The sequence below is a fragment of the Mugil cephalus genome, chromosome 18, assembly GCF_022458985.1.
Source record: "Mugil cephalus isolate CIBA_MC_2020 chromosome 18, CIBA_Mcephalus_1.1, whole genome shotgun sequence".
Taxonomy (NCBI): domain Eukaryota; kingdom Metazoa; phylum Chordata; class Actinopteri; order Mugiliformes; family Mugilidae; genus Mugil; species Mugil cephalus.
The window spans coordinates 22716074-22732338 of NC_061787.1; the positions used below are offsets into that span (position 1 = coordinate 22716074).

General features: G+C 40.7%; 1 protein-coding gene across 1 annotated transcript; it reads right to left on the reverse strand.

The window, feature by feature from the left end:
- Positions 1-3626: 3626 nt before the first annotated feature.
- Positions 3627-13608, reverse strand: apoob (apolipoprotein O, b). Its single transcript, XM_047567685.1, has 10 exons — positions 13510-13608; positions 13070-13180; positions 12217-12339; positions 11077-11109; positions 9899-9953; positions 9684-9779; positions 8145-8236; positions 4540-4629; positions 4386-4463; positions 3627-4270 (listed from the first exon to the last, which is right to left on the reverse strand). Exons 1-9 carry the CDS (start codon positions 13588-13590, stop codon positions 4419-4421), a joined length of 726 nt encoding a protein of 241 aa, XP_047423641.1. The 5' UTR covers positions 13591-13608; the 3' UTR covers positions 3627-4270; positions 4386-4418.
- Between the last annotated feature and the right edge of the window lie 2657 nt (positions 13609-16265).

Consider the following 16265-nt stretch of genomic DNA (forward strand, 5'->3'; position numbering starts at 1 on the left):
CATCTACATACTTTTTACTTCCTAATAGTAATAAAAGTTCTCCTTTTCGTAATCCCACAGTTTTTTATAATCTGTGTTTTAATTGAGGACTAGTTCGTTCAGAGCACAATAAGAAAAAGTAAAACAGCTATCACATGTTTTAGACCAATGTGGTGGCCACATTTTGTAAAAAAAAAAAAAAATCCTATATGTGACCTGGATGGATTCAGAGAGTAGTAGTGAATATGAGGAAACTACTTCTGAAAGTCCTAAAAAAATTCTGAAATTCTTAAAAAAAAAAAAAAAAAAAAATCAAACAAATGTGTTCATAAACAGTGCTACACGCATTTAACATCTTTGAAACATGAGGAGTAGCATGATTTTCTACTTACGCAATGGGATACTTACAGCGACATCATCACAAAGTGGCTGGGATTGTAGGATGAGGGTCAAGATACAGCAGACATATTTTTAAATATTGTCACGATATTGACTGGACGGGATCAGAGAAAACCAACACAGTGGAAAAAGTTTCTGTCAGAAGGAACAAATAAAGAGGTACTTGTAGAATTCCTATTGCATGGCAACCATACTGCTGGACCAAAATCCTTACATGCACAACATGCTGCACTGGAGTAGAACACTGTGGTCATAAAGAGCCCATACAGATGTGACACAACAAAACATCACATGTGACTCAAAAACTATATACAATATCACATCTGAGAAAACAATAACTAATAACAATGGTAAATGGTCTTGCTCTTATATAGCGCTTTTCTACCTACTCAAATGTACTCAAAGCACTTTTACAGTCAGAGACACATCAACCCATTCGCTCACACAAGTACACAAAACAATGCATTGATTAGAAAAATAGTATGCAAAATCCAACAAAGTAAAATAAACCAGAACTAAACATTACAATACATTAAGCCATAAGATTAAAGTGTTTCTTAAAAAGTTTTTTAAAACTTGCCTTATTCTGCTAATAATCATAGTTGGCAACCTATTCCACACGTTGAGAGCCCTGTATATTACACACCTACGGATTGCATCTGTTCTGGGCCTTGGTTTTATTAAAGAACCCCCATCAGCCTGCCTGGTATTGTGACTATGCTGATCTCTTTTTTGGGTTACTTAACGTTGGATTACGTTAAGTAACCCAACGTTCTTTTTCTAACTTTGCTTGGTATTTGCTTGGAGATATAGACCACTCCCACAATGCATAATCTCCCGAAGTCATCTGGCTCCTGACCAAAACTGGGATGAGATCAGCGCTCCTGGTGGAGTGTGCTCTCAAACCTGCAGGGGGCTGCAGGCCGGTCCACAATCCAATGTGACAGTCTCTGTCTAGACTGGCGTGGCCCAAGACACAAACAACTGATCAGTTCCCAGAAGCTGGCTGTCCTGTTTACATACACACGTAACACACGCACAGGGCAAAGAGTGTTCAATCTTCTCTCCTCTGTTGACCCAAACGGCAGAGGATGAAAAGCCTTCAATTCCACTGTGGGGCATCTGTAAGCAGATTCCACCACCTTAGGAATGAACGCTGGGTTGGGCAGTAAACACACCTTAGACAAGCCTGGCGCAAACTGCAAGCAAGCCGGGCGGGTTGACAGTGCCTGTAAATTACTCACCTGCTTCGCCGTAGTCAAAGCGAGGAGGAGAGCACTCTTGAGTGACAAAAACTTCGGACTCACCACCTCCAAAGGTTCAAATGGGTGTTGTGAGAGAGAGTCTAACACAACTGCTAAGTACCTAATAGCACCATAGGCCTTGAAATTGGCAGTTTCTGGTGCACTCCATTCATAAAGCAGCATACCAACGGATGCTGGCCTGCCGGCTTCCCTCAAGCCTATGTGGCATGCTGAAATAGCGACCAGATACGCCTTGATTGTGGAAAAGGCTTTACCCTTTTCCAGCAGGTCTTGGAGAAAACAGAGAACATCTCTCACTGAGCACTGAAAAGAAACAATACGTCATCCACTCGGTGTATAATGAGCGAGTGGATGAAGCCCTCGCACACTGAATAGTGTCGATCACGTTCTGATCCAACAGCGCCCAAATTTAACCTCTCACGGGCCAGGCCCAGAGAGCCACCTGCTCTGGATGGGGGTGGTAAATCTCCCCACTGGCCTGAGACAAGAGGTCCCTGTGCAGCGGCAGGGGCCAAGGTTGGCCTGATAGTAACTGAACTATCTCCACTATCTAGGGTTGGGATGGCCACCGTGGGGCTATCAAAATCAGTGACAGGCCCTGACCTCTCATTCTGGTGAGAGTGGGGGAGATCAGACTGAGAGGAGGAAATGCGTACAGCAGGAAATTTGGCCATGGGTGCGCCAGCGCATCCACACCTAATGGCGCATCCTCCTCTGTTAATGAGAAATTCAGCTGACACTGCGCTGGCGAACAGATACAACAGCCCGGCAGTATCTCTGCCACAGCTGGCTCACCACCTGGGGATGGAGTTTCCATTCCCCGAACAGAGGGTTTCCTCTTGACATGAGAGCCGCGCCCCTGTTCAGCACTCCCGCTACGTGCGTTGCCCGCAGCGACTCGAGAAGCTACACAGAATTATTTTCCATGACAGCTTGTGAAGCCGTTGCGAGCGCGTGCCTCCCTGACGGTTCACGTATGCCAGCACCGTGGAGTTGTCGGATTTCACCAGCACATGCTGCCCTCTCAGATGAGTGAGAAAATGTTTTGAGGCCAGAAACACTGCCATCAACTCGAGATAGTTTATATGCACCTGAGCCTGCTCTACTGCAACCTGTCATGGACGCGTCCGTTGTCATGACTCTTGACGCCACCGAGGGTGAAAGAAAATCGCCCGGATTTCTCCACTGCTGGAGAGCTGCCGTGCACTCTGGAGAAACTGAGCGAGAGAGAGAGGTGACGGCAGGGGACACAGTCTTCCCACTAAACATTAGACGTCTGATGGACGTCCAGATCATGTCTATATTGCGTAATCATGTACGTATTGGGAAGTCAATGCAATGCAATGATGGGCTATGTCATTTTTTTTGGACGTCTTAGACTGGTGCTGGGAATTGACGTGATGTATTATTATCATTATTATTATAATAATTATTAATATTATTATTAGTAGTATAGGCTATATATGTGCAAAATAAATGTAAAATACCAGTATTGTTCTTACAACATTATATGGGATTAAACATTATTTTTAAATAAAAGTAATCTTTTTATTTGTTTTCATTTTCATATTTCTTTGATAAAATAATGTTAATACAACAAAATAATAAATGTGTATTTGTGAGAGAAACAGTAAACGCCACTCTGATTGGCTGCGGCATTGCATCATCACAAGTACATCCACTCCGATTGGCCCATGTGTTTCGCTAAGTGGCCGCTCGGCTCTGCGCCATACTGTGCACCGTCGACCTCTCTAGCAATCTACAGTCATCTTTTGATCTTAAACCCAAATGGCCTCAGTGAACAACAAAAACAAGGGAATTTGCCTTGCGGTTCCAATACTTTTGGGGGACTGTATGTATGCATGTAAAGTAGTTTCACAAGTGACAAAGGCTTTAATATTGATGGTCTTTAGGCTCATGGGATGGTTAAAAGATTTAAGGTATTTAGTATATTTAGAATATTAAGAGCTTAAATGCATCACAGACAGATGTAAAACAATTGTTTATTTTTAATTTAATAGCAGATGACAATTACAATGCAGACATCCAACAGTGCAGAAGACAATATGAAAAACTAAAGATTGAAACAAAATATTTACTAAATATCACTTTTCCTGTTGATATTTCTTTTGGACATGCTTTTGTTTCCCTTGTTTTTAACTCTCATGTTTTGGTGAATGTTATCTTTAAAGTAACATTTGGAGTATCTGATGTGTCTTGTAGTCAGAAGTGTATCCAGATATAACAAAAGTATGACTGTGAAGTACTAATGCCTCAAAACAAATTAGTGTTAAATACCAAATTTAATGACACATTATATAGAGTTCATTATTACACATGGACAACTAACAGTTGAAGGGAAAATAACATGGAGTAAGTAAGACAACGAGAATGAGCAATTTTTTATAAGCATTAACAAAACATGATTTATTAATTAGTTTAGATTCATTTGAATGTTGATTTTCTTTGTTGTATTTCTAAGTTTCTTATGGTTGAGGCGGCAGAAATCACGGGTACTGAACTTGTAACTGCCTAGTACATTGAAGGAGGAAGTAGGAATGTTGAGCGTCCAAGAAAGAATAAATGAGCTCTCTGATTATCTGGAATAAAGTCCGGCATGGAAAGATCTGCAAGGTAAAAATTATAAGAATTAAATAAATATGCTTCTTGGAAGAGCGTCTACGTCCACACTTGTAGCTGTAGGAGTTTGTGTATGAAATATACCAAGCACTCATGTCATACATGTGTTCATGGACGAAGAGTTGTGCGTCTTCCTCAGCTGGTTTTGTTGTTGCTCTCTGTTCGCTCTTTCTTCTCAAACTTTTTAAATAACAGACACAAAAGTTAGAAAAGAACAGCTAACACACAAAACTGTTGGGAGAACCAGATAACTCACCTTCTTTCTGCCAAACTGTGGATCTTTCCAAAGACTCTCCATGGCAACACGACCCTGTTCAGTCCACATGTATGCCGAGTCTCGACTCAACTTGAGGAAATACAAGAAATGTCATTATAAAGCAGAAGGCTAAGATTAAACTGAACAGCTTGAGAATCAGAGTTATTCCTTTCAAATGTCCGTACTCATAATGTTTTGGCCAATCAGTGTATCAATGTTAAGTGTTTTTGTGAATGTGTCACTTGAAGTTCACATGTGTAAATAAGAAAGAGGATACCACCACCAGCCTGAATCATTGATACAAGGCAGGATGGATCCATGCTTTCATGTTGTTTACGTCAAATTCTGACCCTGCCATCTGAACATCACAACTGAAATCCAGACTCATCAGACCAGGAAACATTTTTCTAATCTGCTATTGTGCAATTCTGGTGATCCTGTGTGAACTGTAGTCTCAGTTTCCTGTTCTTAGCTGACAGGAGTGGCACCCGGTGTGGTCTTCTGCTGCTGTAGCCCATCTTCTTCAAGGTTGGACGTGTTGTGTGTTCAGAGATGGTATTCTGCATTCCCTGGTTGTAACCAGTGGTTATTTGAGCTACTGTTGCCTTTCTATCATCTCCAACCAGTCTGCACATTCTCGTCTGACCTCTCACATCAACAAGGTGTTTTCATCCACACAACTGCTGCTCACTGGATACATTCTCTTTTTTGGACCGTTCTCTGTAAACCTATAGATGGATGTGCGTTAAAATCCCAGTAGATGATCAGTTTCTGAAATACTCAGACCAGCCCATCCTGTACCAACAACCATACCACATACAATGTCACTTAAATCCTCTTTGTTCCTCATTCTGATGCTTGGTTTGAACTTCAGCAAGTTGTCTTGATCACCTCTACATGAATAAATGCATTGAAATGCAGCCATTGGCTGATTAGCTATTTGTGCTAACAACAGATGTACCTAATAAAGTGGCCAGTGTAAGTACACTTGGACTAAACCCAGGTCAAGAGGCAAGAAACCTAGGCATGGCATCTGACTCTGATCTTAATTTTAAAGCACACATATGCTTCAGTACAAAAACAGCATTTTAGCATTTGAAAAATATTTCCAAAGAGTGCTAGGTCACATCAAGAAGAATTGATGAGTCCTGACTAATAAGGGCTGGACTGTTCTTTCACTCTATGACTAAGTGCCCTATATTTGACTTGGCTCCTCTATTGGGACACCCTTACTCTCCCTCCTGGACTCTCCCATCTCTCCAGAAACTGCCTGGACCCCCTCAATCCTGAGTGAGGTCGCTTGGAAAGCACAGGATCCTACACTCCACCAGTTCCTACCAGCACCACATCCCTCCCTTCCTCTGTCCAACCTGCCACATCTTCTCTGTCCTTTGTTTTCCCCCTATATTCACTGAGGTGTAGCGTTGCCCTCCCTGCTACAAAGTTATTCCACTCAGTAAAGATCAACAAACTAGCTCCCAGGGAGGGCTGGTGATGGTCACACACATACACTGAAACAATAAACCATTCAGCTGCAAGAATATAACTGCATCAATCTCATATAATGTTGACACCCTGTGGTGTTAGACAAATGCAGGCAAGAAATGAACCAGACATGAGTGGAAATTAGAAAAAAAAAAAAAAAAAAATCACAGTCTGGTCTTCCTGTGTGGAAGAACAACCCTTTCCCAAAAGGAAATGAGTCACAGATCAAACATACAAAAGCATAGATAACCAGAGTTTTCATCAAAGCCATCAGATCTGAGCAGATACAGATTGAGAGGCCAGGGTGTGATATTCCTGAGAGGCTTCTAGTAAAAATACTCTATGACCAGCCTTCCAGTTAAAATTAAAACAGGTGCTGGCAGCTGTTTCCTGACTACATGACAGTTCAAAGACAAATATTAAATAATGAAAACTAATTTTAACAGTTTTATCTTCATCCTTTGAACCTTTCCTTTGACATCAGACTTTTTAAGCTCTGGAAAATAGTTTATTGAGGTGTTTTTGTCCGGTGTAACATTATGTGTTAAACGTCAATAAACTTTATTTTGACGTAAAAGCACCTGTGTAACCCATTGTTAAATGAGATAACTTGCAGTAATATACAGATAGGAAGAACAGTATGAACACCATTGAACAGGTTTTACTTGCTCCTGATAATATTGGCCGTGATGATTTGCTCTCAATTCCAAGTACATTGGGTGATGGAGGACAAATATAATAAGACTTCCTTTACAGCTATCCTTCAACGCAGTTACTGAAGGAAGTGTAAGACAGAATAAAACTAGTGTAAATACAGCTTGGAAAAAAGTCCAAAACACATGTGTAAGCAAGTCTAAGACAGATGAAAAATAGTCCAAGAACTAGTCTAAAACAAGTCCAAAACAAAGACTAGATCGAGATGTGAAACAAGTTAACAAGGACTAAGACTAGTCCAAAAATACATCCAAGACAAATCTGAAACAGCCACTGTGAAAAAAGTTAAAAATGTCCAAAAACAGATCCTAAACATGTCCAAACTAAACACTAAAACTAGCCCAGAATCGGAGGCCTGTATAACGAAGCGAGCTCAACGCGCACGGTTCCAAGGCAGCAGACCAATCACAATCATGAGCGCTGATCCTCCAGCAAAAAAGACAGCATACGTCTCCTATGAGGAGGAAAGACTGATTCTCCTCAAAAAAGAGGAAAAAGTAAAACAAACTCAAAATCTTGAAAAGTCAAACACTGTGACGCCAAATGGCATGGCGTAAATTACACATCAATGGCTCAATTAGTTCACATAATGTAAGCCATGAATCCCAATCACTGCGCTACATAGATGAATCGCGTATATGACAATTAGTCTCATTCGCCAGATGTAACCCCTCTGGAGTAAAAACAACATGGGAGCAGATAAAAAACATCATTTCATCCTCTTAATTCCATAATGTTACATGGGCTACAATAAAGCTGAAAGCTGATGCCACAATTACATCATATCAATACATCAAGTGGTTAACCTGAATGAAATGATCCTGATTTTGAGCTGTGTTTGAGCTGAATGGGGACAAATGGCCAAAATATACTCTTCTTTGTGTGGTTACTCTTTTCACGATTTGGGCTCCAATCTCAATCAAATCTCGACAAATCTTTTTCCAAAACCAAGTACAAATTCCCTAAAATTGTAAAAACTTGATTTTGGGTTTTTTAACAAAATCCTCAAAATTATGTGGTCAGTCTAGAACAACATATAAAGACAACACAGTGAGACTCACCAGATCAGTCTACTCTTTCTGTTCATTGCAGTTTAAATGAGGATAACTGATAGAACCTAATCAAGACAATCTTTTCTCTTTTAGTTACTCAATAGCTGGGTTTACATGGAGCCAAATATTCTGATTACAATCAGTTTAAAAGCCCTAAACCGAATGAAAACGCTCCATATAAACACCTCAATTGGCATGAGAAAAAAGTCTCTATGTAAACCTGGCTAATGTGTTTACAATACTTTAATTGTATTCATCTACAAAATATGTCACCGATGGCAGCAGCTGTTTTGTTCCTATAATACACCATAACCACATTCAGTACATCCTGGATTGTAGTGCATAAACACATACCTTTAACAAGGTAGTGGCCTGTTGAGGGTAAAACATGGAGGCACTCAGGGCCATGAGTCCGAGTGGAAATACCAGACGCTTCAGTCTGGAACCTGAAACACACAGAAATGGATTTCAGTTCAAAGTGTGAGAGAGGAGGAGTTTGCACACTGAAAGAAATGACTTAAACAAAGTCTTCGGAAAGGAGTTTCTCATTTAATTTTGGGAGCAAGAGCAGACGTTTCAGCTGTCTGGCTATTCTCAAGGCTACCCAGTTTAGAAGTCCACAGTGTCAGCATGGACCAGCCTATCTCTGAGATTAGCGTTTCTAGAAAAGACACAGAGAGGTAAATCCTGAAAGAGACCATTCAGCTGATCATCACTTTTAATTATATGCCAATGAAAATTAACAATGTTTCTGATGTCACTGCTCAAAGGACTGTATATCAATTTTAGAATAGAGCCGTTCTAATTTTCTTTAGAGGTCAAATTGGGTGGTTGTGTATCAGATGCACGTACTTTGTCTAGTGCTCTATCAAGCCAGCTGGTGGGATGTCCTCTAGAGCTAAAATTTCTGTATAGGATTCTGGATTGGGCCTCAAAGTCATTTTTGCTGGAGCAAATCCGGTGCAGTCTGGTGAACTGACTGAAGGGCAGACCTCATTTCAGAGATGTAGGGTGGGCACTTGTGGCATGAAGTAAACTATTTTTCTCTGTGTCTTTCCTGTATAAAGAAGAGACAATGTTACCATCAGTAACTGAAATACAAGTGTCTAGAAAGTTCACACAGGTGGTACTAGCTGAATAGGTAAAAGAGTTCAAAGTGTGTCAGATCTAAGAACTGAAATGACCTTTACTTCTGCGCGTCACATTTTATTGGCTGACCAAATATCTAATCTCTGTGGCAGACAGCAGCTCTTCAGCAGGACCGTTTACTGGTGACTACTTATCAAGTCATTTACTTGACTCGATAAGAGAAAAAACAACATTGTATGTAAATGTTTAAACAAATAGCTGCGATGCGATGGTGCAACGAGAAAATATTCTATTAACGTTAATACATTAATAGATCTAAAACAAAAGAAGGGATGTCCTGATTGGTATTGGTACATCAGTACTGGGGGCAATCTCCAGGCATTTAAAAAATGATCAGATCATATGCATGTATATATATACACACACATATAACTAAACACAAATGATCTGTGGATGTAGGCTTCCTCAAATCATTCTGTTTCTTCATGTAATCCCACACACTCCCTGATGTTGAGATCAGGGCTCTGTGGGGGCCATGCCATCATTTCCAGGACTTCTTGTTCTTCTTTACGCTGAAGATAGTTCTTAATAACCTTGGCTGTATGTTTGGGGTCTTGCTGCAGAATAAATTCGGGACCAATCAAATGCAAACAAGAGAGAGAGAGAGACAGACAGATGAGACGAGACGAGAATTTTATCCTTATTTGGAAAAAACTTGGAGTTACTCTGCAAAATAATACGCCCTGACTTGCTATTGGGCTGTCTGATCAGCCTCTGGAAGGGAATGTAGAGCTAGCAGGTTACCTTTTGCCAAATAAAGCCCCAGGAAGCCAGAGAAGCCCACCACAACCACACTGGGGTACAGATCAGGAGGAGGGTCACTGAGGAACTGGTACGCATCTGAAGGACAGAAGAAGTGTGGACGGTGAATTCTGAAACTTGATTGGACTATATTTTATAAATGTTCTGATCAGACCAATAACAACCCTCATGACCCTACTGACAGCTTGTTTTCTCACCTGTGACTGCTGTTATTGATGTGTTGATGGTGGGCTCCAAAGTCCTGTGCACTTGCTGTCGTCCAAAGATCGTCAGAAAGAGACAGAGACAGTCAGAAGGGCAGGTTACATTCATTTATCATTCATTCATCTGCCTACTTTTTATCAGAACTAGCATAAAGCTTTTCAGCAGTTGGAGATACAGTAGCTTATCTGTTGGATCAGACCACACAAAGTCAGTCTTCTCAGTGATCCTTGACAGTCCATCTGGGTCTTTTCTGTCCATGGAGCACTTTTGATATGTACTGATCAATGCACCCCACAAGAGCTACAGTTATAGATATGCTGTCCACTATACATGTGTGCATTCATCTTACAATCTATGCCCAATATCTTCCGCTGGCCTAATATCCATGTGTTTCTACGTCAAAGCAGTTCTTCATCTATATATTCATTTGCAGGTGTGAACACACACACACACACACACACACACACACACACACACACACACACACACACACACTGTGTGACCTGTTTATTCCCTCAGTGGATTTTTTCATCCCTGATGGCACAGGCATAGTCCAAGATTACAATATCAAGATTCATTGGGATCAAAATGTAAGAGTGGTTCAGGAAGCATGAGACATCACAAGAGTCCAGACCCTAATGGCAATGAGAATCTTTGGGATGGAGAAGAAGCAGTGGTCAGATTCTACCATCAAGATCATCATACAAGATCTTGGAGAAAAATGAATGCAACACTGGATGGAAATAAATCTTACTTATCTGGCTTATTTAAACAAAGCCAGAGTGAATGTGTGCTGCAATTCAATTCAATTCAATTTTATTTATATAGCATCAATAAAAATACCAATTGTCTCAAGACGCTTTACAAAGAACGGCCTGAAACCTCCGGAGCAGCCTCAAGAAAAAAATCCTTTTTAACAGGAAGAAACCTTGAGCAGAAGCCATTCTATATGGAGGGACCCATCTGCCGAAGGCCAGCCGTGTAGAAACAGAGAGTTTTCTTTGGCCAGGCAGTGTATTATACTGACCCAATGATGGGTCAGTTGTTGTCTGGTTGTGCATGTGGAGATGCATTTTAAAGGTATGTGGTGACTGAAAGTGAAAAGTACAGAGTCGACAAGCTGCAGCTGTAGGCTTACAGTCATATTATTTTTACAGGTCAGTTCACTCACCTCAAATTTGCCCATTGCAGTCTGGCTCATTTCCTGCAAAAGAATCAAGTGTTATTGATTTTGGTTGATTAAAAAAATGAACACATAAACAAAATGAAACAGTTACAGCCAAGCTAATACCAGACTAAACTGATAGACAAACACAGACTGTCACTGAACGAGCTTCTCTGCCTGACTGTGATGTCATGTAGTGGGTGGTGGACATTGTTCATGATGGACCAGATTTTGTTCAAGGTTACTGCTTCCGCCACCGATGTCAGCAACTCCAGCTCTGCCCCTACCACAGAGCCCGCCTTATCACTTTGTCCAGCTGCAAGATGCCCTACTTCTTAGTGCTGCCTCACCTGCACACCATAATGTAGAACTGGTGACAAATGTCTGGTAGAACATGTCAAGCAGCTTCCGGCAGATATTAAGCGAACTTAATCTCCTGAGGAAAAAGAGACGGCTCTGACTTTTTTTGTGTGTTTTATTTTATTAGGTTCATAGACAATGTGCACATACATTAATCAGCGTCAACAACATGAATAGTAGTGTGCACCAGATTTAGCAGAAAGCTAATCTCCATCTGTAGTCTAAAATAAAAATACAAAGCAACATCTAACACAGACCCAGAGGACATGCAGAAATGCCTACAACACCACACTACAAACATTGCACAAACAACAACACATAAACAGCATGTGATACGGAGTCTGATGAAAGCTTTGCAAAATCAGGATCTCTTTTCTGGTGTGCAACTCCCACAGATGTTTCTTATAAAACCCCACCTCTCCACTTTTACAACCACTGAAACTGCATAAATGAACTATCTTCTAGAAACCTTATGTAACAGTTGCCCTTGCTTCAGCTTTGTTTATGGATTTACCATAACCTGGATGAGTGAAGACCTTCACAGAAATCTCTTTGCATCTGAAAGTCATAATAAACTGCATGCTACAAACTAAGTAGCAGCAGTGCAACATAATAAGACATGGATGTTTACTAGTTTCTCTGGAGGTAGACAAACTGAGGAAGCAGTTGTGTGCCTACAAAATCATCAACTTTTAACTTCAACCACAAGCGTCACAAAAACTGTTGTGGAGATACTGCAGCTGGCTGGAATCATGAAAAGCCCAGAAACAACCCAAGGAGTCAAACCTGAAACTGGTCTGTATACGGCTCGGCCCATTTCCTTAACGATGCAACACTCTCCTCCAGCAGCCCTGCCTCTGGCTCCACGTAACGGGGCTGTGATTCGGGTTTGGTGTATAGAGATGGCAGCTGAAACAAGGTGATAGGTATCATTCAGAAGAAGTGGGCTGGAGAAGACCTCAAGTTTTCTGGAGGTTGAGATATGAGCTTATGAGATGTATAAAAACTGACTCTATAAAGTCTATTTCTAGAGCATATTATAGTCCTTTTATGTCTCTGCATAGTTCTTTCATACTGTGGTTAGTTGTGTCTCTCTGAAGTCATTTTATGTCTCTGTGGGCAGCATATGTCTTTTTGTAGAAGGTCCGGTTATTTTGTGTCTCTTTGTGTTTGTTTTGTCCTTGTGTACTTTTTTAGTAAGTAAGTTTTTTAGTAGTTTGCATCACATTGTTGTTATTCAGTATGTGGTCAGTATGTTTCTCTGTGGTCGCTTAGTTGTTTTGCTGTTCCTTTATGCTATTTTTGGAAATTGTTCAAAAAGTGCCTTTTAATGATTGTTTAGTTTAGTTTAACTTTATTTGTATCTAATTTCTTCTCTTTGAAGTCACTTTGTGTCTCTCATTACAGCCTTTTTTCATTATTATTTTCTGTAAGTGTGGCTGAAACCCCCCTACATTTTAGGCCACTCTTACAAAATCTGATACAGGAAAGAATCAGAATTACTTTATTGATTCCAAGAGGAGAGACTGACGCGCGTATAAATGTAAACAAACTCAGAGCACACAAACAAAGAAGAAAACTCAATGGAAGGAGAACAGCTTTGACCCTGACCCCTCCGACTGGTTATTCATTAACCCACCTCATCAATGCTCATGACAGGCTGTGTGCTCTTCTTCTTCCCCTCACTGGCAGCCAGCACGGAGCAGCTCAGCAGGCCCGTTAACCCCGGAGCCGCATCACACAGCGACACCTAGCGGAAAATAGGAAAAACATACACCAATGAAGAAAAACAGTCTGCAGTGACAGTTAAATTATATTAGCGCCAACTCGGACAAAGTACACCACGGAAAGGACATAGTAAAACTGTTAACGCCAACAACTAATCAATAATGGCAGTCTCCCAAACTTAATATGCCCGTGGTCCAAGCTAGCAACGTGCTAACGTTTAAATAACCCTTTTTTGTCGACTTAGAATTCTATGATATTCAAAACATTCGTTTTATTAAATAACAACCATTGTCCAATAGGCGTATAGTACACACGCCAACAAAACGTGAATATATAGACGAGAATACTTACCAGTTTGAGATATGACATTTTAATTTGGGTGACTATTGCTTTTCTACGGAAAGCCGGATGCATGTGAGTAAAAATACGCATGCGCGCTGATTTTGTCAATGAAAATAAGTCAGACTCTTGAATTCCATTCATTTCTGTCACTTTTTGTGCAGATGTGTTGACTTGTTATTCCGTCACAATTTTAAATTCAGGATTATGCAACTCTAGGACACAGGTTTTGGGAGAAAGTGTAACAAGGGTTATGTGTCCAATTATATAATTACAGAAAATGTTTTTGTTTGTTTGTTTGTTTGTTTGTTTGTTTGTTTTTTGTTTTGTTTACATCCCGACCATGATTGTGAGCATGATTGGGCCTAATTTCTTGGGTTCATGGGCTGCTCCATGCTGTCTGCTGCTCCTCTCTCTTGCTCTCCAACTTCCATGAGGCCTGTACAAGGCAAAGGCCTCCACTGGACTGACCTTGGTAGAGACGCGAGTGCCTACCAATAGTGATGGAGAAACCGAAGCTTTCTGAAACACTGAATCAATCTGAAGTAATTGTGTTGAAGTGGTTCTGTTTTTTCAAAGGATTTGATAGAATTAAATGTAGCGACATCTTAATCATCAGTGCAAAGGGTCCTAAAACAGTGAGGTGCTGTTTAACAATAAATGATTTATAGTATGTGCATTTTGAAATGCTTGATTTATATTTTTTCCATAAAATAATGATATGCTTGTGTGGCTGTGCCTTCATTTAATACTGTAAGTTTTGGGTGATTGATAGAAATACAAAAAACTAAAAAGTGAAATGCTTGAAATGCTGCAACTAGGGACTGTGGTGGCAGTTGTTGTATAAAATGCTTTTTTCTCCGTATGTGTGCTTAGTATGTCTCTTAAATCCTTCAACTTTGCTACTATTAATAAGATAATATTGTTTGTGATTATTAAGTTAATTATTAAACAAGGTTCTGTTTTAATAGTTAGCACACCCACCTTTATGAGACAGATTTTCAGTAAATTGGCTGTCTGATGACCTGAGGTGGATTTAATATTTTTTTTTGTAATTATTAATATTTCAATATTAATATTTTGCTAATTTGATAGCCAATAACCCATCTGAGTGCACCGTAAATAGCGCCCTCTATGTCAAATGGAGCCCGACATTTATAGTGCATAAACTTGATCGGCACTGTCTGTAGGAGGCAATTCCCAACATAAATGGTGCTTCCGTGTGAGACATCATATCCTTCGTATTCTTAGCAATATATTCACATCATAGTTGTGCTAGAGCACAACACATGAGATAAATAAAAACGTTTGAAAGAGCAGTGATATTTGGCAGATACTGTTTCATAGGATTTGCTTTAGGCATAACAAGTGCACTGGAGATCTTCCAGTGGAAGATGCTGGAGACTCTAGAAGGACTGGAAGGCATGGCAGTCTTCATGGATGACATCCTAATCTATGGGACCTTGATGGAGAAACATGATGCCCGACTCGAGAAGGTCCTGCAGCGTGTTGAGTTGCTAACAACAACAACTCAACAAGGAAAAATGCTCCCTCAGGCAGAGTCAGCTACATTTCCTGGGTCATCTCATTGACCAGTTGGGGGTTAGACTGGACCTTGACAAAGTGGAGGCCATACACCAGCTGCCACCGCCTGAAAATGTGCAGGAGCTAAAAAGAGTCCTTGGCATGGTGAATTACCTGGGGAGGTTCGTCCCAGCCCTTGCAGCGGTGGGACAGCCATTATATGAGCTGCTAAATAGCAACAACATCTGGACCTCGGGACACTTGCAGCAGTCAGCTTTTGAAGACATTAAAAGAACGCTGACAAAAGCATCTGTTCTTTCCTTTTATGATGTCACAAGGCCTACAGCTGTATCTGCAGACGCCAGACGTCAGAGCATACATGAAGGTGAAAAATGAGCTATCAGAGGCTGATGGTTTGCTCATACGTAGAAGCAGGGCCGCCATTCCACTGTCACAGAGAGTCTCCATCCTACAGAAAATACACGATGGACATCAGGGGCTAACAAAGTGTAGAGACAGAGCAAAATCTTCAGTTTGGTGGCCAGGACTCTCTGCAGAACTCAAGAACACAGTGATGTCATGCCGAGAGCAAAAGCGGGCCCAACAAAAGAGCCACTCATCTCTACACCTCTGCCTGACCGTCCATGGAGAAGAATAACTCTTGACCTCTGTGAGCACAACAAAAACAACTACCTAGTAATATCAGATTATAACACACAGAACTGTTAATGGGGAGAAAGATCAGAACAACACTCCCCACATTAGAGAAGAACCTTGGACCAGAAAGACTGTTTAACAGAAAGATGCTGGTGAGAAGGCAAAACGAGCTTTCTACTATCATCAGACATGGAGCCAGAGCTCTTCCACCACTAGGACCTGGAGTTTCTTCTAGCCCGAAGGAAGTAACATGCCTCACACACACCCCAGCACAGACATCAGGACAGTTTCGAACCAGAGCTGGATGACTGTGCAGACCAGTCAATAGGCTAGTCCTGTAGATGGACTGATGTGTCAATCATATGGCCTTTGGGGGGATTGTGGAAACAGAAAGACTTTTTTTTTTAATAAAGAGAGAGAGAGAGAAAGAAAGAATGAAATATGTATGTTAACTGAAAATCATCTTGTGATTGTGAAAGTGCTTTGGTTAATTTTAATGTCATAATATTTGATTTAATAATTTAAGGTTGAGACAGTGCTGATGAGCTGATATATGATGTATATGAGCAATGTGCTGAGCTAAAAAG

Coding starts and splice junctions, on each gene's coding strand:
- apoob (XM_047567685.1), bottom strand. CDS start 13,590: ATGCGTATTTTTACTCACATGCATCCGGCTTTCCGTAGAAAAGCAATA. Junction 8,237..9,683: donor GGGGCTTTATTTGGCAAAAG/GTAACCTGCTAG, acceptor TGTGTGTTTCAG/GTTCCAGACTGAAGCGTCTG. Junction 4,464..4,539: donor CACAGTTTGGCAGAAAGAAG/GTGAGTTATCTG, acceptor TTATTTAAAAAG/TTTGAGAAGAAAGAGCGAAC.